The sequence below is a fragment of the Phytophthora cinnamomi genome (assembly GCF_018691715.1).
Source record: "Phytophthora cinnamomi strain GKB4 chromosome Unknown Contig70, whole genome shotgun sequence".
Lineage (NCBI taxonomy): Eukaryota > Oomycota > Peronosporomycetes > Peronosporales > Peronosporaceae > Phytophthora > Phytophthora cinnamomi.
In genome coordinates this window covers 68973-90020 of record NW_027151003.1, presented here as the reverse complement: position 1 = coordinate 90020, position 21048 = coordinate 68973, and the positions used below count along the sequence as shown (strand labels likewise).

Below are 21048 nucleotides of genomic sequence, written 5' to 3'. Positions count from 1 at the left end.
TCGGATGGCTGCGTTAGCAAAGTCTCGCGCGACTCAACTTCAGCAGTCTTCGTGGTGTCCTGCTCAGCGTCCCCAGCTCACAGCTAGAAACCGCAAAGCCTCGGCACCGAGTCAACGTTCATGCTCACACCGCGCTTGCAGCTTCAGCAGTCTTCACGACCTCAACGGTGATTGATCAATCGACCAGGTCCTCCTGTTGTCCACATGATCCGGTGTTCGAAGGCTTGATTGGTTTGAGGCGCGCGCTCGGCCATCACGGCATCAGCGCTGCCTGCAGGGCCGATCTCGCTCGCGGTTGCGACGCCAATTGTCGACGCTCAGGGACATCAGCGACGCCGTTCAGCGGCGATATACACGTGACACCATCTTCTTGCAGCGATCGTCGAGTTGGCGGACAAGTTGTGACGGCTCACCTCCTGCCCGGCCGCTCCATGATTGGCGAGAGGCATGCAGCTCGGTGCCGAGGTGCTCTTGTTGAGGGCAACGGAGACCTCAACCACTTCTTCCGCTGGTGCCTCCGTCGCGATGGCTGGCTGCGGGGTGGCCAGCAGAGACTTTGATGGGCTGTAGCATCAAAGGGAGATGAAGCACCACACGTACTGCTTGGTCAGCTCCGATGACCATTTCCCAATTCACTTCTTCGAAGGCACAGCACCACCGAAACACTGGGCGTAGTGGTTCACCATGTCCCAACGCGAGTCGAACCTGTCGACGCCTCGCATTGGCAAGAACCTGCAAGTCGAAGATGGCACCGACTACCTCGAAGCCAAATCGCCCAACCCGATGGCCAAGTTCGAGGAAGGGGCTCTGCGTGAAGGCCCCGCCCCCGACACCAAGAGCAAAAACTACTTCGGGTTCCTGTTCCAGTACGCGGGCGCTGGATTGATCTACAGCGTGCTCTACAGCTTAACGTACCCTTTCCTGAACAACTACCTGCGCATGTCGGGCATCGCAACGGCGTCGGCCTACGTGTTGATAGCGTTGCCATGGTCGCTCAAGACCTTCTTCGGTATCATCACCGACTGCTACCCGATCTTCGGCTACCGCCGTCGCCCGTACATGGTCATCGGATGGGTCGTGTGCACGATCTGTTCGTTCGTGATGGCGGTGCTACCCGAGGGAGATCCGTACTACCCGGACAACTCGTGGGCGTCGCTTTCGGAATCCGAGCTCACCGCCGAACAAATCGCCGAGATCAACTACGACGCCCCCAACTCCGGCATCAAATTCGTTTTACTCATGATCGTCGCCAACCTGGGTATGGTGTTATCGTTCACCGCGTGTGGAGGAACCCTGGTTGAGCTCTCGCAGCGTGAAGGTGAGAAGCGTCGTGGTGATCTGCAGACGATGATCTGGGTCGCTCGTGACGCTGGTGGTGTTGTAGCGTCCGCGTTGGTTGGATTCGGCCTCAACTCGGAAGAGTACGGCGGCACCTTCGCAGGCTCGATCCGCGTGGGCGGTTTGATGGGCGTCTGCACTGCCACTTCGCTCATCACGGGTGCTGTGGCTTGGTATTGCATTGAAGAGGAGAAGGCGGAGCGTCGGTCGATGCGCGTTGAGCTCGGCAAACTGTTCGACTTGATCCAGTACCGCGTCGTGTACCAAGTGCTGGCCTACCAGTTCTTCGGCAACATGTTTTCGTATGTAAGCGTGACGGCTTCGACTCCGCTGCAGAGCGTCTGGTTGACCATTTCGCCCGTGAACAGCAGTATCGCGACCATTATTTCGACGTTCATCTCGATGGCGTCGCTCTTGGCGGTGCGCCAGTGGGGGTTGAACTGGAACTGGCGCTGGATGATTGTCGTCACTCAACTCGCGGTCGTGTTCGTGGACTGCTTCCCCACTTTCCTGACTATCTGGGACGTCGTCCGTAGTCAGTGGTTCTGGTTGGGCGTGCCACTGCTGGAGCAGGTGCCGACCAACATCGGCTTCATCGTGTCGACCTACTGCATGGTGGAGATCATGGAGGAGGGCAATGAAGCCGCATTCTACGGTCTGGTGGTCGCTGTCTCGAGTTTGGCGTCGCCGTTCGCCACGGTCATCACCAAGAACATCGACGCCAACTTCGACATCGCCACCGCCGACCTTCAGCGTGACGACACCGAGGTGCGGAAGCAGGTAACCTATGCCTACCTCTGCTCTTACGCTTGCAAGATCTTCTCGACGGTCTTCGTGCTGCTCATTCCGCGCCAGAAGGCCGAGACGCAGGCGATGCGGCGCCACGGCGGCAAGAGCAAGCTCGTGGGGGTCATCGTCGTCATCATCGTCGCCTTCACTTACGTGTGGACCATCATGACCAACATCATGTCCATCTTCCCGTCTACCTCCTGCTACCAGATCGCCGGCGGCGACGGCTGCTCGTAGATCAAATTCTTCACCCTACATTGATGTTCGTTGGTAAATGTTACATGCACCATCATCTACATTCCTTCACGTAAAAACACCTTCTCCGCGTCAGACGTCCGAAGTCCGAAGGTGAGAAAAGACACCAACTATGTACATCATAGTGACTTCAGAGTCGACCGGGTCATACGACAGCACCGCACTCCAGTACGTGTTGTAATCGTTGCACATTTAACCATCAGATGTGCCTATCGTTTGTTTAACTAAGTTTGCGCGAGTGGACATTATCCTAATGCCTAATTCACGTTGAATCTACACTTTTATTTGCGGCGCAACTGCGGCGCTTGCGTTGCGACACCGCATGGCTGAGTCAGCGGGATTTTCCGACAAAGAACGCAGCCATCTGATGTAGAGTTAGATTTTTCATGCGCCTCCGCCGAGTGAAGGCCTGACAAGCATTCGGGCTATGCTGTACATCCACCAACACGCACAGCGCAGCGTTCTGCTGCAATGCGGCGGCGGCTGTGCACATGAAAATCAAGCGGTGCCACGGCAAATGGCTACGGGCTCCTTGTCACACCCCGGCTAGGATAGGCACCCCGTGCCCAGTGCTCACGGCGGCGTGAGTCAGGAGTCAAACAGCAAACTGCAAACCGCAGCCACCAGACCTCGACTAGCAAAAAAAAACCGTTAGACTCCTACGCAGCGATGGATTTTCCAGCAATAAACGTCCCAAACCAGTGCCACCGCGCCGTGCTGCTTACAATCTCAATTATCCCGTTCCTCCGTCTCTTATAACGCGTCTCCGCCCGCCCGATTGGCCTCCTTCATAGGTTCACGCCGGTCTCTGGCGCGCCTAGAAATCAGCCAAAGTCAACGGCCGACGCCCCAGACGCCCCAGACGCTCCAGACGCTTTTGCAGCCGCTCGCGGTGGCTCATTCGCCGTTGCGCCGCGCCCAAGAGTCAAGGAGCTCGATCCTTCCACGCGTCGCAGTCTCCCGGCAGCCAAATTCCACCCACAGCCGCCCCCATGGCGTCCGCAGCGCGCACGCCCGTGCGGCGCCAGGCCGAGTCCAACTACCTGGACGTGGAGCGCGAGCAGGCGCTGCAGCGGCTCGAGAGCTTCCACGCCGCGTCGGCGGCGGCGCGCGGGCCGTTCGAGCTGCTGCAGCGCAAGTTCGGCTTCCAGCGCGCCAGCGTGGCCAACCAGAAGGAGAACCTGGGCTGCTGGATCTCCAACTACCAGATGCGCGTGCGCGCCGAGGCCCCGCAGGGCGCCGCCGAGAGCAGCGACTTCGTCACGCGCACGGCGCTCGCCCGCGTGCACAGGAAGTTCTTCAAGAACTACCTCATGTGGTGCAAGTTCCTGCGCACGCCGCCCCGCGCGTGCGACCCGGACAAGGACAACACGGCCCGCATGGAGAAGGAGCTGGCGCTGTTCCTGCTGCTGTGGGGCGAGGCCGGCAACCTGCGCTTCATGCCCGAGTGCGTGTGCTTCCTGTACCACAACATGGCGGCCAAGCTCGAGTTCCTGGACTCGCTGCCCGACGTGGCCGACCTGTTCTACCTCAACGAGATCGTCCGACCTGTGTATCGCGTCATCGCCAAGATGCGGACGGCGACCGCCCCCAAGGGCGAACGCGCGTTCGACCACCAAGACACGACCAACTATGATGACGTCAACGAGTTCTTCTGGACGGCCAAGTGCCTCGAGTGCGACGAGATGAACGTGGCCCAGGTGCTCGAGGCGCACGACCCCAAGACCTTCAAGGAGAAGCGCAGCGTCTTCAACCCCGTGCTGGCCTTCTTCCGAGTCTGGTACTTCTTGGTGGTCGTGTTTCACGTCCTGGTGGTCATCACTTATGTGGCGTATATGGCCGAGGGCAACGACGACGGCGGGCTCGGATTTTTCTTCCGGATTTTCAACAGCGGCCAGAATAAAATCCGCGCACATGCGTTTTACACCATCTTCATCACGGTCACGGGGCTGTTGGCCATGAAGGTGGTCATGCAGATCTGGCTGTTCGGAGTGAGGCTGTACAAGGATATGTGGATGGCGGTTGGGGTGTTCTGCAGACTGATCTGGCACTCGATCTTCTTCGCGCTGTTCATGATTATCAACTTTTCGCCCGACGAATCGGCGCTTTTCGGATCACTGAGCAGCATTTTACCTGGTGGAGGAACGGCAGGGTCGTACCTGTCCATGGGGTTGGTGTACTTGGCGATCTATAGTATCCCGGTGCTGACGGCAGCGACGATCCGAGCGTTCTTCCCCAATGCGATTTGGGGCATCCGGATAGTGAACGCGCTGGACGGAACCAGTCGACAATACGTGGGGCGCAACACGGCGCAGCCCTGGGCGAACTACTCGCAATACTCCTTGTCGTGGTACACCATCTTCTTCTGCAAGTTCCTGTTCGCGCTGCAGTTCATGATCCGCCCGTTGATGGCGCCGTCCATTGAGATTTATGATATTACTGTTGACGACGACGGAGTGTTCCAGTCGGGCCACAATATCATGTTCATCCTCGCACTGTGGGCCCCGATCTTCGTCGTGTACATGTACGACGCCCAGATTTGGTTCATCTTGTACCAGTCTATTATCGGTCTGATCATGGGAAAGCGCATGCATATTGGTCACTACGTGGGACTCGCGCAGCTCAAGAAGGGTATGGCTGGGGCACCGAAGCTCTTCGACGAGAAGGTGGTGTCGCTTAGAACCAGGAAACCGAACCCAGACGCAGCCACGCCTGTTCCTGGTGGCGGTGATGCTGGTGAACTTCGTCACCACGACGTCGTGCGTCTTCGGTTTGCTATTATTTGGAACCAAGTGGTGGACAATTTCCGTCTCAACGACTTGCTGGACGACCGCGAGACGGTTATCTTGCAGTACCGCATTCTGAACAAGGGTGAGCGCATCCAGGAGCCGATTTTCCTGCTGGCTGGCAAGTTGTCCAAGGCCGTGGAGGTTGCTGCTAAAGCTCGCTCGAACAAGTGGGACACCGCTACCTTGGTCAAGAACATTGCTACTGCCGACGCCCTGGAGGGTATGAAGAACGGACTGGAGTTGACCCGCGATATTTTCTACTTGCTGCTCGGCGAGGAGGAAGAGAAGGGTGCACTTAGCGTGCTCGAGTACATTTACTCGTCGCCTGATGTTGTGTCCCTGCTGGACATGACGTACATGCCGCAGCTTTCGACCAACATGGTTGAGCTGCTGGCTGTGATCCTGGACATGCCGGAGGACATTTCGGGGATCGACTCGCTGGACAATCTGCCGGAGGAGCTGCGAATGGAGTTGCACGTCCAAGTCGCTCAAGTCGTGGACCGCCTCCGTGCTATTGCGTTGACGCTGGAGTTGATGTTGAACGACGAAACGGTCTCGCGCAAGCTGCACAACTGCAGATTCTTGCAGGCCACCGAGAACCTTGAGTTCCAGACCCAGCGGATGATCTACCTCTACAAGGCTGATGCTGTGGCTGAAACAGGTCTGATCGCGGTTCACCCGCGGGAGGAACCTGCTACACAGCACCCGCGTTTTGCCCCGGAGGACTTCATTACCAATTGCACGCGCTTGTTCTTCTTGCTCCGCTTAGATGTCGCCAGCTCTCTTCCTCGTTGCGAGGATGCCAAGCGTCGTATGGGCTTCTTCCTCCACTCACTGGCGATGGAGATGCCGCGGGTAGACTCGATGGAAGCCATGCCTTCGTTCTCCGTCATGACACCTTACTACTCGGAAACGGTGCTGTTCACGCTGGATGAGCTGAACAACCCCGTTCACTCGAACGCTTTGTTCGCGGAGCTGGAGAACAAGCAGAAGGCGAAGGGTTGGACGGAGCTCACGATCATGAAGTATCTCATTACGTTCCACGCTGAGGAATGGAGCAACTTCCTGGAGCGAATGGGTGCTAGGTCGCTGGAGGAGGCGCTGGAGATCAACTCAACGGAGGTGCGTCTCTGGGCTTCAATGCGTGGCCAAACGCTTGCCCGAACGGTGCACGGCATGATGCTGTACGAAGACGCGATCCGACTTCTGCGCTGGCTGGAAGTGTTCTCTCTTCGCGATATGAGTCTCCAAGAAAAGTTGGACGAGATGAACCGCATTTCCGCTTTGAAGTTCTCCTACATCACCGGCTGCCAGATTTACTCCAAGCAAGTCGCGAACGGCGATCATCGTGCGGCGGATATCGACTACCTGATGAAGAAGTTCCCGAGCTGGCGCGTGAGTTTTGTGGACACAATCACGGAAAAGGACGGCGACAAGGATGTCAGCCGCTTTGACTGTGTGCTTGTGAAGGCTGAAGGCAGCGAAATCGTCGAAGTCTACCGTTATGAGCTGCCTGGTAACCCGATTCTTGGTGAGGGTAAACCGGAGAACCAGAACGTGGCGCTGCCGTTTACGCGTGGCGAGTACCTACAGACGATCGATATGAACCAAGAGCACTACCTGGAGGAGTGTCTGAAGATGCCTAACTTCCTGGCGACTGCTACGAGCACGGGCGAGGAAGTGACTGTGATCGGTATGAAGGAGCATGTCTTCACGGGTCGTGCTTCATCTCTCGCTCGTTTCATGACGCTCCAGGAGCTGGTGTTCGTGACGCTGACGCAGCGTGTGCTGGCCAAGCCGCTTCGCTCGCGTATGCACTACGGTCACCCGGATGTTTTCGAGAAGTCTTTCGTCGTCACGAGCGGCGGTGTGTCCAAGGCTAGTAAGGGTATCAACCTGTCGGAAGATGTCTTCAGTGGTTACAATGTCACTCTCCGCGGCGGATTGGTGACCCACGTTGAGTTCATGCAGTGTGGTAAGGGCCGTGATGTGACGCTGAGTCAGATCAATGCATTCGAGGCGAAGCTGTCCAATGGTTGTGCCGAGAGTTGCCTGAGTCGTGAGGGTCACCGCCTGACCAACTCACTCGACTTCTCGCGCCTGAACTCCATGTTCTACGGGCACTTCGGTTTCTACATTTGCAATGCTCTGACGGTATTCTGCGTGTACGTGTATGCGTACTGCAAGCTGTACGTCGCGACGCACTCTGAGGTGGAGATCACGGCTATCATGAAGACTGGCAGTCTCAACTCTCTTGCCAGCGTGATGACGACGCAGTATCTGCTTCAGTTTGGTATGCTAACCACGTTGCCCTTGTTTGCGACTCTGTTCGTGGAGTTTGGATTTAAGCAGGCTGCTATGAAGGTGGTTGAACTGATCGCAACGCTCGGCATTGTATTCTACGTGTTCTTAACGGGCACGAAGGCGCACTTCTACGATGTGGCTCTGATTCGTGGCGGCTCCAAGTACCGAGGCACTGGTCGTGGTTTCTCGATCACACGCGACCCCATGGTGAACTTCTTCAAGGAGTACGGCGTCTCCCACTTCCGCAAAGCTGTTGAGTTGATCGGCGTGATGATTTTGTTTGGAATCTACGGCTCGTTCGACATTGGGTCGAGCGCGCTCGAGGAGTACTGCGCGACTGCGGATTTCGACTGCAACACTGATCCGGATTTGATCCCTGCCAACATCACGTCGCTGGCGGCTTTTAGCAGCAAGTCGCAGAGCTACGGCATTGCGTCGTTTGCTGTGCTGTTCCTCGGTGCATGCTGGCTGATGGCCCCCTTCGTCTTCAACACGGACGGTCTGGTCCTGCAGAAGTCCAAGGTGGATATTGCCAATTGGTTCACCTGGATGATGCGCTCACAGCACAAGGACGATGCCAACGACGAGGAGAATAACAAGGACGCAAGCAGTGCTGCAGCTCTGCAGCCGAAGGACGGATGGGACGACTGGTGGAAATCGGACGTCGACTTGATGGTACCTTTAGGTGGAATGGGGCGTCTCACCTACTGCCTTCGTGAGCTGCGTCACCCGTTGGCGATGTACTATGTCTTCTTGACCGAGTTCAAGTTGGCGTGGTTTGCTCTGCTGTTCGGAGCGATGGGTGCCACGTGGGCGCTGTTGTGGTTTGGAAACCGAGTGCACCACTGCGTGTCAAAGCACCGCAAGCTGAAGTCGCTCGCGGTCCAGGGCATCTTGTACATGGTGTGCGTCATCGGAGGCATCATGCTGGTGCCGCTGGTGCTCGGGGCCGTGGGTGGTTGGTCCGTGCTCAAGTGCTTCACATTCTCCATCTCGATGATTTTGGGTTTCAACTCGATTGTGCAGTACGCCTTGGCGTTCAACGGTGTTTTCGGAATGGAAATCGCGATGTGGAGCCCCATGATGACTCTTGGTTTCCTCATGGACATGATCGTCGGTATTTTCCTGGTTGTGCCGCTGTTCCTGCTGTCGCTGCTGCCATTCATGCGTATTCTCCAGACGCGCGCGATGTACAACGGTGGCTTCTCACGCGCACTGAGCTCAGGCTCGGAGGTGGCGGCGTCGCTGTGCATCCTGCTTGGCTTGCTGGGTGGCTTCATCTACGGCTTCACTACTTCGTTCGTCTACACGCTCGGCTACATCAACGACCCGAGCGACAACTTCATGAACCGATCGTTCTACTACTTCGTGACTACCAAGCTGTCCAACAACGGCTCGGAGATGCTGAACTACATGGAAAACGGTTACCTGAAGGTCACCTGCGCTGCTGTGAGTGTCGTCGCTGTTCTTCTGTCGCTGCTCATCGGACGTGTGCTCGGACGTCGTGTGAACATGGCGATCGGTGGCAGCCTGATCTTTGTTTCACTCGGCCTCAACTTCATCTCTAGCACGTCGATTATTCTCGTTTCGTGTAGTTTGGCAGCAATGGGATCGGCCATGTTGATGATGAACTACCTGCTCTACAGCTACGAGATCTGCACGAAAGGCTGGCGTGGCAAGAGTGTGACTATTTTCTTGCTGGGCTCCATGAGCGGTTGGTTCGTTCACTCGTTGTTGATGGCGAACACGAACGCGACGACCATCAGCGAGGACTGGGACAACAAGCCGACCAATATGTGGCGACTACAACCGGTGTTCGTGCAGCCTGCGCTGATCATAGCGTTCTTCGCCATTCTGTGGTTCGTGCCTGAAAGCCCCGTTTGGCTGCTTGCCCACAAGCAGGAGGAGCCTGCCCGAGCTGTCCTTATTCGTCTGCGCCGTCGCCAGAACGTGAACCCGGAGATCGCGCTTGTGCAGGCCGAGCTGACCCAAAAGACGAGGGAGAACCACCTCATGTTCCGGTTGTCCATCGTGTTCGCGCTGCAAGCCGTCTTCGGTTTGATTATGTCGCAGACGCTGCTGGTCCGGCGGACGCTGAAGGTGAACGCGGACGACTCTGGCAACTCCAACAACTACTGGGAGGTGTACTTCGCGCTGTGCTGTGCGACGGGTTATGCGTTCGGCAGCTTCTTGGTGGACAACGTGCGTCGCAAAACCATCCTGAAGGAGTTCATGCCGTTCGTGGCGCTGGTGGCGTTCACTTGTGGCATCATCGGAGCGGTGTCGCAAGCCGATGGTGGCCTCTTGCAGGCGCTGCTGTGCCTGCTGTACATCTCAGCGGGCTTGAGTATTATGAGCGTGACGTGGTTGTCGGCGCTGGAGATGTTCCCGGCCTCTCGCCGACCGCTCTACTGGACGCTGTCGCTGTGCGTGTTTTACACGGTGCAGGGTGTGGTGTATCTGCTGGACCCGTCGTTCACGCTGGCGTCCTTCATCTTGTCCGGCAGCTCGGCTGCGCTCACGATCGTGCTCTTCATGTTCTGCGCGAGTACGAAGCTGGGTGCCATCCAGACCAAGGCCGAGAAGAAGTACCAGCGGTCGATGCGCGAGTCCGCGCCCGAGGTTGTGGCGGCTGCTGACGAGCACGAGGATGTCGACGACCTGCACAGGCAGCAGACCCGCATTGCGCAGGCATCGGCGGCCATGAACCGCTCGGGAGCTTCGAACCCGGCGTCATCGGCTGCTCAAGTCAACTTTGGCACGTCAGCCAGCGCCCGCGGTGGGCCCCCCGCCAGCAGCGCCGGCTCGCGTGCCCAAGCCAACGCCACGCAGTTCGGCTTCAGCGGCGTGAACGTGGACGAAACCGAATCGGCTCGTCGCAGCTCAACACACAATGAGACGGACCACTTCAGCTTCCACCGGCTCCAGAGCATGGAGGACCCAGCCACAGCCAGACCGCCGCTGAACTACGGCCTGAGCACGGGCCTCAGCAGGGGTCTCAGCAGCTCGCAGTCGTCGTCCGCGGACTTGTCCGCCACGAACGCCGAGCGTCTCCGCCAGATGACGAGGCTGTCGTCCACGTTCGACTTCGAAGCCGAGTTCGAGGCCGAGCACATTGAGGACCTGCGCCAGGGCCAAATCGCGTACCCGCAGGGCCAGCCTCGCTCCGTGACCTTCCTGCAGTCGCAGCAGTACCCGGACGCCGAGCTGCACGCAGAGACCCAGTCGGTTCGACTCTAAGTCATTGGTGACAATGTCCCATGTTGGTATAAGTCACCACAGCCAGAATAGCTTAGTGACGAGCACTAGATAAAAACAAGCAAAATGCACGTTTCGTATTATTTAGTTCGTTGTTAGCAGCGTTTCAGTGCGGCTGAAGCTGGAGTTATGGATAGCAAGCAAGCAATGCGGGGTCTGAGCATTCTCCGAGTCCGCTGGAGGATGAAAGTCGTGGGAGTGGATGGATAAGCTTCGAAGAGCGGCTGGGGCGCTCCACACCCATTCGACCGCCATCCGACCATGAAGAAGTCACACGTCTTACCGCTCATCTTTCGCTATGGAACAGCACGTGCATCGTGGATAGGACGACGCGGACAGTCACGGCCACGCCGATGTCACGCCTGTCGAAAGCGGGGGTTGTCCAACAGCGAGATCTGCGTCATGTACTAGTATTTATGATCGACCATCTCCGCAGCCAAAACTTGTGATCAGTCGGTGCCATGCACGACACTAACGCCGACGAGACAGAATCCAAAGTTTGGGCAAAAAAGTCTTCCCCGGCGTCCGTTTTGCCGTGAATGGGGAAGGTGGCTACACCATTTTAATAACCACGCGCCTTGCTTCCTCCCGTGCATCGAGAGCAACCAACCAAACCAGCGCACCCTGAGCATATTTTCTCGCCTCGGAAGACCTGATTCATCGCTCGGTCGTCCGCTGCTTCTGCACTTCAAGCCTTACCTCCGCACGACGCCGCGACCAGCTGGCCGACGTCCCTGCCACGACGCGGCGATCACCACCGGCCCAAGCCAAACAGTAAAAACTCGCCAGCACTGGCCCGCAGGCTGCAGCCACCGAGTCGTTGCAAAAGTCGACCAGAACCAGCCCAAGACAGGCGCTCCGCCTCTCTTTGGGGCGTTGCAGCCGTTTCGCAGCGCATTCGTACACTGCACTGCACAGTTCGTCGCCTCCGTGCCTTCATTTCGCAGTTCGGGCTGCAGAGCGAGACCTCAGTACCGTGCAGTTTAGTTTGTAGTGTAGAATGGCCCCCACGTCGCGGCTCCTGGCGCTGTGGCTGGTCTTGTCGGCCGTGGCGCTGGCGCCCGCCCGGGCCCACTGGGAGGCCTTCGCGGCCTCGTCCTCGTCCGAGTGCTGCAGCACGTGCATCGGCAAGACGTCCAGCACCGTGTACGACTACGACCCCGTCATCTACGCGCAGTGCTCGAACGTGACCGGCGGCATCTGCTGCTTCGACTGCGGCGACCTGGGCGACCCGCAGTACGGGGACACGGTCTCGTACGCGTCGGACGGCGTGACGGCCGTGGTCAAGGCCGGCACGTACATCTCCTTCACCTGGAGCAGCGTGGTCAACGTCACGTACATCTCGCTCAAGAGCGGGCAGAAGAAGACCAAGACGCCCACCATCTCGGACACGGCGGCCTCCGAGAAGTCCAGCACCTTCCTCATCTGCGCCAAGGCGGCGGGCACCATCTACTTCCGAGGGTGGGGCAGCGACACCTGTCGCGAGGCGTCCCAGGAGTATTCCGTGACCGTCGAGGCCGGCGACTCGAGCGCCACCACGTGCGACGCCAGCGACGTGGTGGTCACCACGTCGTCCAGCACCGGGAGCTCGAAAACCTCGAGCTCCGTGGCGCAGGACGACACGGTGGCCGAGTGCAACGCGCAACGCGCCAGTGTGCAGACGGTGGACGGCACGCAGACGTGCGTGTGCGTGTCCGACTGGACCAACCCGCCCGAGTGCGACCAGTGGCCCATCTGGAAGTGGCTCGTGACCATCGGCGGTGGCGTGGCCGCGCTCTTCTCCATCATCATCTCGGTGCGCGCCTTCCTGCAGGGCCGCAAGAAGAAGCAGGAGGAGGAGATGCGCGACAACCTGGCCCCCATGGGGGCCAAGAGCGACGTCGAGACGCTCGAGGTGACCCCCGACAGCGGCTACCACACCAACGCCGCCTTCAAGTACGACCCCGAGGCGGACCGCGCACCCGGGGGCGCGCGGAAGGCCGACGACCGCGAGTTCACGCTGTGAGAGAGCCTCCCAATGACCCAAGACAGATAACGTTATAGCGCGGCCAGGACCAGCGCACCCGAGAGCCAACGAGTTAGCTTCCGCCTCCAAAAATTGATGTGTGTGTCTCCTGCTGTCGCCGCTGCTGTGAAGTTGCTACGATGTGTTGTAGCGTACGACGAGATGGCAGGCAGAGGACCCACCAGGATGACCCCAATGTGCAATATACCCCCAGCTCTTTTTGACCCCACAGGATGGGTGTGACGACTATCTAGCGTTAACCAAATACCTAACTTTGACAAGAAGCACAATGACAGCACCAGTCGTAATGCACTGAGGGATCTGTGTGTCGTGCGATAAGGGGCTGCAGTTTTCTTGTCGCCCGTGAACGGAAAGGCTCGAGATAGTCGCCATCACCGCTCCAAAACCCCCAACCGTCCCCATCGACCTTACGACAGTGCCGCCTCTTTTTTTATGCCGTTGTAGTGGTTTCGCATTGGCAAATTCGTGCTCTCGCGCACGAGGCCATCCGTGCGCATGTCCGTCCGGCTGTGAATCATTTGAAGAGTTCGTTGATACTCCACAGCGAATGCTGTACCAAACCGTCCTGTGGCTGGTCTTGTCGGCCTTGGCGTTCCGCGGAACCCGAGCCAACTACGAGGCGGCAGCCGCCAGCACGTCCTCGGAGTGCTGCAGCTCCTGCATCGGCAAAACATCCTCCGTTCCCTACAGCTACGACCCCGTTGTCTTCAGCCAGTGCACGGGCGTGTCAGGAGGTGTGTGCTGCTTCGACTGCGGCGACATTGGCGATCCGCAATATGGAGACACAATCTCGTACGGATCGGACGGCGTGACGGCGGTGGTCAAGGCCGGCACGTACATCTCTTTCACCTGGAGCAACGTGGTTAACGTGACCTACATCTCGCTCAAGAGCGGGCAGAAGAAGACCAAGACGCCCACCATCTCGGACGCGGCAGCCACGGAGAAAGCCAGCACCTTCCTCATCTGTGCCAAGGCGGCGGGTACCATTTACTTCCGAGGGTGGGGCAGCGACTCCTGTCGCGAGGCGTCTCAGGAATACAACGTGACTGTCGAGGCCGGCGACTCGAGCGCCACCTCCTGCGACGTCAACGACGTGAAGGTTCTAGCGGCGTCGAATTCTGGAGGTTCCGGTAGTTCTGGTGCGACCAAGACTGGCTCAGGTACAGCGGACGAGACGGTGGACACCTGCAACGCGCAGCGAGCTAGCGTGCAAACGGTGGACGGCGTACAGACGTGCGTGTGCGTTTCGGACTGGACTAACCCGCCCGAGTGCGACCAATGGCCTACTTGGAAGTGGCTCGTGACGATCGGCGGAGCTTTGGCGACGGTGTGCTCCATTATCATGTCCCTGCGGGCGTTCCTTCAGAGCCGCAAGAAGAAGCAAGAGGAGGCCGAGCACCTCGAGAGTTTGAATCAAAAGAAACACGAGGAGGAAAACCCGAGGAACCAGGACGACGAGTACCGAGAAAATTTGGCGCCGATGGGGACCAAGAGCGACATCGACCCCGCCGATTTGACACCTGCTAGTGCGTATCAGAAACACGACCCGGAGGTGCAGCGCACGCCAGGGGGCACTCGAAAGCCCGACGAACGCTTGTTTTCCCTTTGAGGAGCGCGACGAGCTCCAAACAACAATAACATTATAGCGCTGCTGCACTAGCGCAACTCGAGTGAAGATAACCATGCTTTCCTCATACAGTATTCCATTTCTGGTTAGTATAATGCACTAGGCTAATGCAATCAGAGTGAACTTAGGCAAACCGATTTCTTTGATGGATTTACGTAAGCCAAAATGGTGATCACGAAGCTGGCTCGGCTTCGGCCAGGCAACCACCGACACGAATTGACACAAATTCACAATGCAGCAATTCCCCTCCAGCCACGGAACTCACCCTACCTTTACCTGACATTAAGTTAGACCACGCGCATTAATCGAGCATCCGCAAGCGAATATGTGAGTCAGCATCGATACCGTTCTCCTCAGTTCGATGCAAGTTGATAATAATCTACAATACTAAACCCATCGGGGGGAGGAAAGTTGTGAACGAGAACCGTTAAGCACTTGGAAGCACCGTAACGCATCATAAGCTGACGACAATAGCAACAGCGTGCGGATATCCTGCGACGTCGTCGTATGTGGATAACCATCCACTACGGGTGTCTTGTTGTAGATTTTATAAACCAATTGGTCATGTGCCGTCAACGCCGTCAGATTGTCATCAGGCTCAGCGAGACGTTGAGCTCGCACACGCTCAGACATTGGACTTTCGAACATATCCAAGTAGCGCCCGGTGTTGCCAAGCCATCTACAGCAACAAGCATCGCTAAAAATTAGTAATGCTCCCCAAGTGTAAAGACCTGTATTGTTGCGTAATTCACAGCGCGACCCATAAAACGTACTTATTTCAGTACATTAGTCTACCTACCATGCGTAGGACGTGCATGTTACTCGCGTAGTCTTTTGATCTTGGCTATCTAGAGTAACACTGAGTTTTCATAACGCTTTACGTGTAAACAACTTGTTCCTGTATTAAAATGCGTCTTGAGCAAGGCTCGAACGGTGAACAATACCAACAATCCATTTTTTTTAACCACCGTCCTCCGCCTAGAACAGTGCAAAGGTGAAAGCGCTAGCTATCGCCACCACTGTTGCTGCGCCAGGCAGCACACTTGACACCGCTGAGTTCGAAGTCGATCCCTTGGTCGAAGACGAGGAGGAGTCGGACCGCAGTGACGAAGCGGTCGACCCGGCAATTGATGAATCGCCAACATCGGCCAAGGAATGCGACGAGCCCGACAATGAGCTATCAAGCGAAGCAGCCGTTGTCGATGAGCTGCCCGCCAGAGCGGAAGATGAAGACGCATCAACTCTATTGGCCGACGAGCTCGAGTTGGTGTTCGAGGCCGTCGCCACGCCGCTAGAGGACCTCGAGGTGGTACCATCAGTCGATCCCGTGGTCGTACTTGAACCAGTAGTTGACCCAGAGGCAGCAGTCGACGCACTGCCCGCGGCTGAGCTCGTGCTCGACGTCAACGTTGAGCCGGTCGTGGACGACCCAGGGCACACCATGGTCTCTCCACTGCACATTTGGCCGCTGGAGCAGTCGCTCAGCGTGTACTGACAGCTCGTCGAGCACAATTGCGCAGAAACCGAGGTGTCCGTGGTACAGGTGCAGCTTTGACCACACTCCGACATACTGTTGCCGTCACCAACGCGGTTGCACAGTGTGTTGCAGTCTTCAGAGGTGGAGGCTCCACCGGTCGCAGTGCATATGCGGCGAGCACAGTTGCCTTGCGCGGACTGGAGGAAGCGCTCCGTTGCACTCTCGACTGGAACAGTCGCGAGCAGCAGCAGACTCAGGACAGCAGGGATGGACCGGACCATTGTAGCTTGAGCGGAGACTTGGTATCTACCACAGTGAAAATTGGAAACTGAGGTTCTTCAGGAAGAACTCATTTGAGCGGTCGGCAGTGGCGGGGAATAGCGCCTCTATCGATCGGCTGGTCGTCGTTGCTGCTACAGTATCTTGGCAGCCTTGCGAGCGCATATGATATCCTATGCCCCTTGGCCAGGCATTGCGTACGTGGAGAAGTGCCGCCATGAGGTTTGTTCCGTCCAGATGTGTACATGTCGAGTGATTTTGGTGGGTTCCTATTGGCTTCTCGGACCAGAAGGAGCCATGCCTTGCTCAGCGTTGCTGTTCTTTTGACTCCATACCGACGTTGAAGGCCGCACTGAAGGTGTAGATACTCTAGTGGAGTGCTGTTGTTACGCCCATCTGAATTTGTTAGGTCTGAGATATAGCTTGACGATGCGTCAATGACGAGTGATGCACGATGAGCAAATTCAGCAGAGCACCAACTTGTGAACATGAAGCTGTTAGCAGCGGTCAGCATCTTTGTCAGGTGCACCATGTATTGCCACAATAACGCGTTGTGGGTTGCAGTCACTCAGTACTGACGTCTTGGGATGCCTGGAAACTTCGCTCATGTCTCCTCCACGAAAATTCCCCAGTAGCCCCAGAATTTGCTGCTGATACTAATGTATTGTATCCGCGACATCCAGAAGCCTGTTCCAAGCTATCCAACCCCACCACTCTTGTGCTACCCGGCACACAATCAGTGGTTTTTGACGTGGTTGGCCAACATGCAAATCCGCAGGATACGACAATGGTTCGTCAGGTACAAGTACGGTAGAAGCTCGACTTTTGTTGCCTGGAAGAAGTAAGATTACCACGCGTACTTCATACGATGAAGTATGAGCGATGAGAAGAGAGATACCCTTGCGTCCACGTACGGTATTCCAGTGTCCTCACCGTAGTATTTTCAATGAGGAAGCAAGATCTATTTATGCAACAGCCAATTCCACAAAGAACGTCGTGGTTGTTGCTGGATCGGCAGCTGATTCAGATGCAGAGACCCGGGTTTGTGTCTTCTGCTGTGCCAGCCCAGTGCGTGGAGTAGCATTGCGCCCTTCAAATTGCTTTTTACGTTCTTCCCATACATGTACCCCCGCAGTTGGCAACTTGTGATACTTTGATGTGTTGACGCATGCGACACATCTTTGTCGTACACAGCCATGATCGCCCTGCTTGGCCTTTTGCTTGCGGATGTCCAAGAGAACTCTGTGGCTCCAAGCCAACGAGTGACTATGGTTCACACGAACATTTTCTTTCCATAGTTGAGTGACCGGCCGGTTGATCGCTGGATTGGATCTACATGTTGCTTGCTGTCATCGATCATCACTGACCATCTCAGACAGACTGAAGGTTGATTCGCGCTCGGGCTATGCTCGTCGATGCAAATTTCTCCGCGAGTGCCAGCTCCGTCACTGTTGGTGGCGAGCAGCTTGTAACTTGCATCGCTTGACGTAGACTGTCAACGAAGTCTCGCAAATAGGTACGCAGAACGCAATGAGGGCACCGTTGGAAGCTAGCCAGTGCACGTCGAGCACTGCCCATCGTTTCCATAATCGTACAGTGGATCGCGTCGAATTTCGTCATTATAATTACATAGTTAAAACATTATTATCATATTTCAGGGGTTTTATAAACCTAATTTTAAACTAATGGAAATGCATTACTATCGGTTATAAGTTTATTGAGGTAATATTACGGTGAATTGCACCACTGTAAGTCTGGCTCCTAGAAACGATACCTCGTGTGAAACGATGCGTCGATGGTTCAAACTTTTCTCTCATTTATATACAACAGTAACCTGGAACTTGATCCTACGACCCGCTATATTAAAGTTCACGAAGTCGACATCCATACATCTCCGAAGTACTGTACGTTGCAACTGACGACATTACTGCAGGTGGCAAGCGAGAGCGCAAACGCCTCCTTCCCCCAATCTACACATCGTAAGCCTCGAAGAGAAACACGCATGCCAATCATCACAAGTTCATGGACGAGAAGGACAACCCAAAGCCAAGCTTCTTCAATCCATTTTTATTATTGGTGGTGACCTCTCCTCTGCCACCTGATTTTTTGGATGAGCGCGTGCACGTCACCAAAACGTCGAAACGAGCTGACGGTTGCCCACCGGGCAACGTCCTCGCCACCGAGGACGCTAGACAACATACCCCAGTTCTCGAGAATGTATAATTCGAGAACGCAACATCGCGCGTCGTGTATTTTTCTGCATCTGCATTTTCCACTTCTGAGTACACTCCATCCGTCTTACCCAAAGATGGATCCACGGCCTGTCGGCATTTATCGTGCAACAGGCTTTCGGGCATCGCCTTACAGTTCTTTCCCATCCCAACCGGTGGTCTGCAGCGCTTGCCTCGCCCTTTACCCACCCGCACTGGGAGTCGTAATCGTACTTAGCGGAAGTTCCAAGGCCGAAAACTAAGAAAAACCTAACAATAAAAACGGCGTACCCCCCTCTGTACAGGCCTCACTCCCAGATTCGCCTCCATCGTGCGACTTGTGCTTCGTAAAATACCGCGCCGGATAATGATGGCGCTATCTCAGCGACCCACCCGCAAGGCCAAACGAACGGACGTGGACTACGCCGTCCTGTCCTCGGGCCAACAGATCCCCGAGTATTCCACTGAGGAAGAGGACGACTCGGCGGACGAAAGTTACGGCTCGCACTACAAGAAGAAGCGTCGCAAACAGTCGACAGAGTGCTTTATCTGCCACCGCCCGCCCAGGACCTACAGAAACACCATGTTGCAATGCGACAGCTGTTCCCGACTGTACGTCGGTCTTATTTAGAACTGTGTCAATTCGTACCATAGCGCACTGAAAGATAATTATTATATTGTTTGTGTATTTACCCATTCGGGTAAATGCGTGGGTGTATGTATATGATAGGTACCACGCAGCCTGCGGCAAGCCGTTCCAGTCGGCGTCCATCCTGGGCAACACAAGCTGTTATGAGTGTCTCCAGGAAGCCAAGGTGGACTCGTTGAGTGCTCTCCCTCGCAAGACACTGGACTCCATCGCCGACTTCGTCAAGGTGCTCAAGAAGGCCAAGAAAATCGTCGTCATTGCCGGAGCAGGCATCAGTGTTTCCTGTGGCATCCCGGACTTCCGCTCCAAAGACGGAATCTATGCCATGGCTCGCAACATGGACGTCGTGCTGCCGGAACCCGAGTGCCTGTTCCAAATTGACTACTTCCGGGACGACCCGGCACCATTTTTCGAGGTGGTGCGCAATGCCTTCTCCAACTCGCCCAAGCCGTCGCCGACGCATTGGTTCTTAAAGCTGCTGCAGGACAAAAAGAAGTTGCTGCGAGTGTACACGCAAAATATTGATGGGTTGGAGGAAGCGGCTGGAGTTACGAGGAGTATTCCCTGCCATGGCAGTTTTGCGTATTCGTCTTGCATGCGCTGCAGAAAGCGCGTGCCGACGAGCACTTTGATGCCTGTAATTCAGGCAGGCATCATCCCTTCGTGCTCAGAACCCAACTGTCGGGGCGTGCTGAAGCCTGAAATTACGTTTTTCGGAGAAATTCTGGACGATAAAGTGAGCACCACCATTACGAAGGACCGCTTGAAGGCAGATCTTCTTCTTGTCATGGGAACGTCGCTCAAGGTTGCACCAGTGATGGAAATCCCGGGGTATCTGCCCGCTCACATCCCGCAGGTGGTGATCAACAAGACTGCGCTGAAGAAGAAAAAATTGAAATCGAAAAAAATCTCGGCTGGTGGGAAAATGAGCCGGGTAAGTAGTAATAAGACCGACGAGGACTCGGCGTCGGATGAGGAAGAGTTCGATATGTCGCTCCTAGGGGATTGCGATGACATCATCCGGTACATTTGCGCTCAAGCTGGTTGGAAGCTGGATCCGCAGGCGATTGAAGCTGCGAAGAGTAAACCTCTCATGCATACCAGCCAAGTTATTTCGCACCAGGATTCCACTGGCAAGCGAGTCTATTGTTTCGGCGAGTGCCAGTGCAAGAATAAGCTTGCCGCTGGTATGAACGACGACGATGACGAAGTCGAGGGGGAGGAAGAAGAACAGGAGGAGGAGGTCGAGCTTGGAGACGAAATTGTCTGGTACGTCCACTGTTTTTTCTTGGTTTGATTTGTCGCGCACTCATAATTAAAACATTTACAGCAATCGTTGCGAAGAGCGGATTGACCCGGATGCGGAGCCTGGCACGGGCTGCAAGACTGTTCACTACCGCTGCAAGTAAGTTCTCTCAGATTTGTCCCCCTGTACAATCGGCAAGAGCTTGCTGAGCTGATGTTCTAACTGGGTGATGTGCCTACAGCGACTGCTTCGACTATGATTTGTGTGGAGATTGCTACCCCAAGAGGCGATACAAACACAAGGGCGGCAGACATCGGTTCACGCAGTGCTTATAGAGGGTCGATATTTTCCTTGAGAAACAAGACCGCTTCATGTGATGATAGCCAAGAGATAGATAGTTCGAACGGCTTTCACTAGGGTTTATTAATGCTGAAGTCGTGAGCAAGGTTCTGGGTATACGGACACGTGGTTCAATGTATGCACAAGTGAAATTATTTTTCAAGTTTCTAATTACCGAAAGCAGGAATCAGCACAGAATCGTCAGCCACTAACTATTAGAACGTGAACTCAGCAAGGGGACAAGCGTACGCGAGTGCCGCCATCGATGTTCACGATTTATGCCGCACACGACCCTATACCAGCACCCGTAGGCACTTTTCCATTTTGAGCTGTGGTGCTTTAAGATGCGTTTTGTGGTAAGGTGGCCTGGTGCCAGTTGCAGTCATATATGCTGCCTTAATCGCAACCACGCGCTGCATAGGAGCTTGTACGGCGTTTTGCTACATACATTTCTGCCTTCAT

General features: G+C 55.9%; 6 protein-coding genes across 6 annotated transcripts; all 6 read left to right on the top strand.

Moving 5' to 3' along the window:
• Positions 1-684: 684 nt before the first annotated feature.
• On the top strand, positions 685-2364 carry IUM83_18608 (Transmembrane protein; the record flags this gene model as incomplete). The annotated part of the gene is made up of 1 exon (XM_067943618.1): positions 685-2364. One exon carries the CDS (start codon positions 685-687, stop codon positions 2362-2364), a length of 1680 nt encoding a protein of 559 aa, XP_067786203.1.
• Positions 2365-3374: 1010 nt separating this feature from the next.
• Positions 3375-10715, top strand: IUM83_18607 (callose synthase 5; the record flags this gene model as incomplete). Its single annotated transcript, XM_067943617.1, has 1 exon — positions 3375-10715. The coding sequence occupies one exon, from the start codon at positions 3375-3377 to the stop codon at positions 10713-10715; it is 7341 nt and encodes a 2446-aa protein (XP_067786218.1).
• Positions 10716-11733: 1018 nt separating this feature from the next.
• Positions 11734-12738, top strand: IUM83_18606 (60S ribosomal protein L31; the record flags this gene model as incomplete). The annotated part of the gene is made up of 1 exon (XM_067943616.1): positions 11734-12738. The coding sequence occupies one exon, from the start codon at positions 11734-11736 to the stop codon at positions 12736-12738; it is 1005 nt and encodes a 334-aa protein (XP_067786219.1).
• Positions 12739-13306: 568 nt separating this feature from the next.
• IUM83_18605 (uncharacterized protein) lies at positions 13307-14368 on the top strand (the record flags this gene model as incomplete). Its single annotated transcript, XM_067943615.1, has 1 exon — positions 13307-14368. The coding sequence occupies one exon, from the start codon at positions 13307-13309 to the stop codon at positions 14366-14368; it is 1062 nt and encodes a 353-aa protein (XP_067786216.1).
• A 1090-nt stretch (positions 14369-15458) lies between these two features.
• On the top strand, positions 15459-15881 carry IUM83_18604 (uncharacterized protein; the record flags this gene model as incomplete). Its single annotated transcript, XM_067943614.1, has 1 exon — positions 15459-15881. The coding sequence occupies one exon, from the start codon at positions 15459-15461 to the stop codon at positions 15879-15881; it is 423 nt and encodes a 140-aa protein (XP_067786217.1).
• Positions 15882-18719: 2838 nt separating this feature from the next.
• IUM83_18603 (uncharacterized protein) lies at positions 18720-20582 on the top strand (the record flags this gene model as incomplete). The annotated part of the gene is made up of 4 exons (XM_067943613.1): positions 18720-18964; positions 19083-20270; positions 20332-20406; positions 20489-20582. 4 exons carry the CDS (start codon positions 18720-18722, stop codon positions 20580-20582), a joined length of 1602 nt encoding a protein of 533 aa, XP_067786221.1.
• Between the last annotated feature and the right edge of the window lie 466 nt (positions 20583-21048).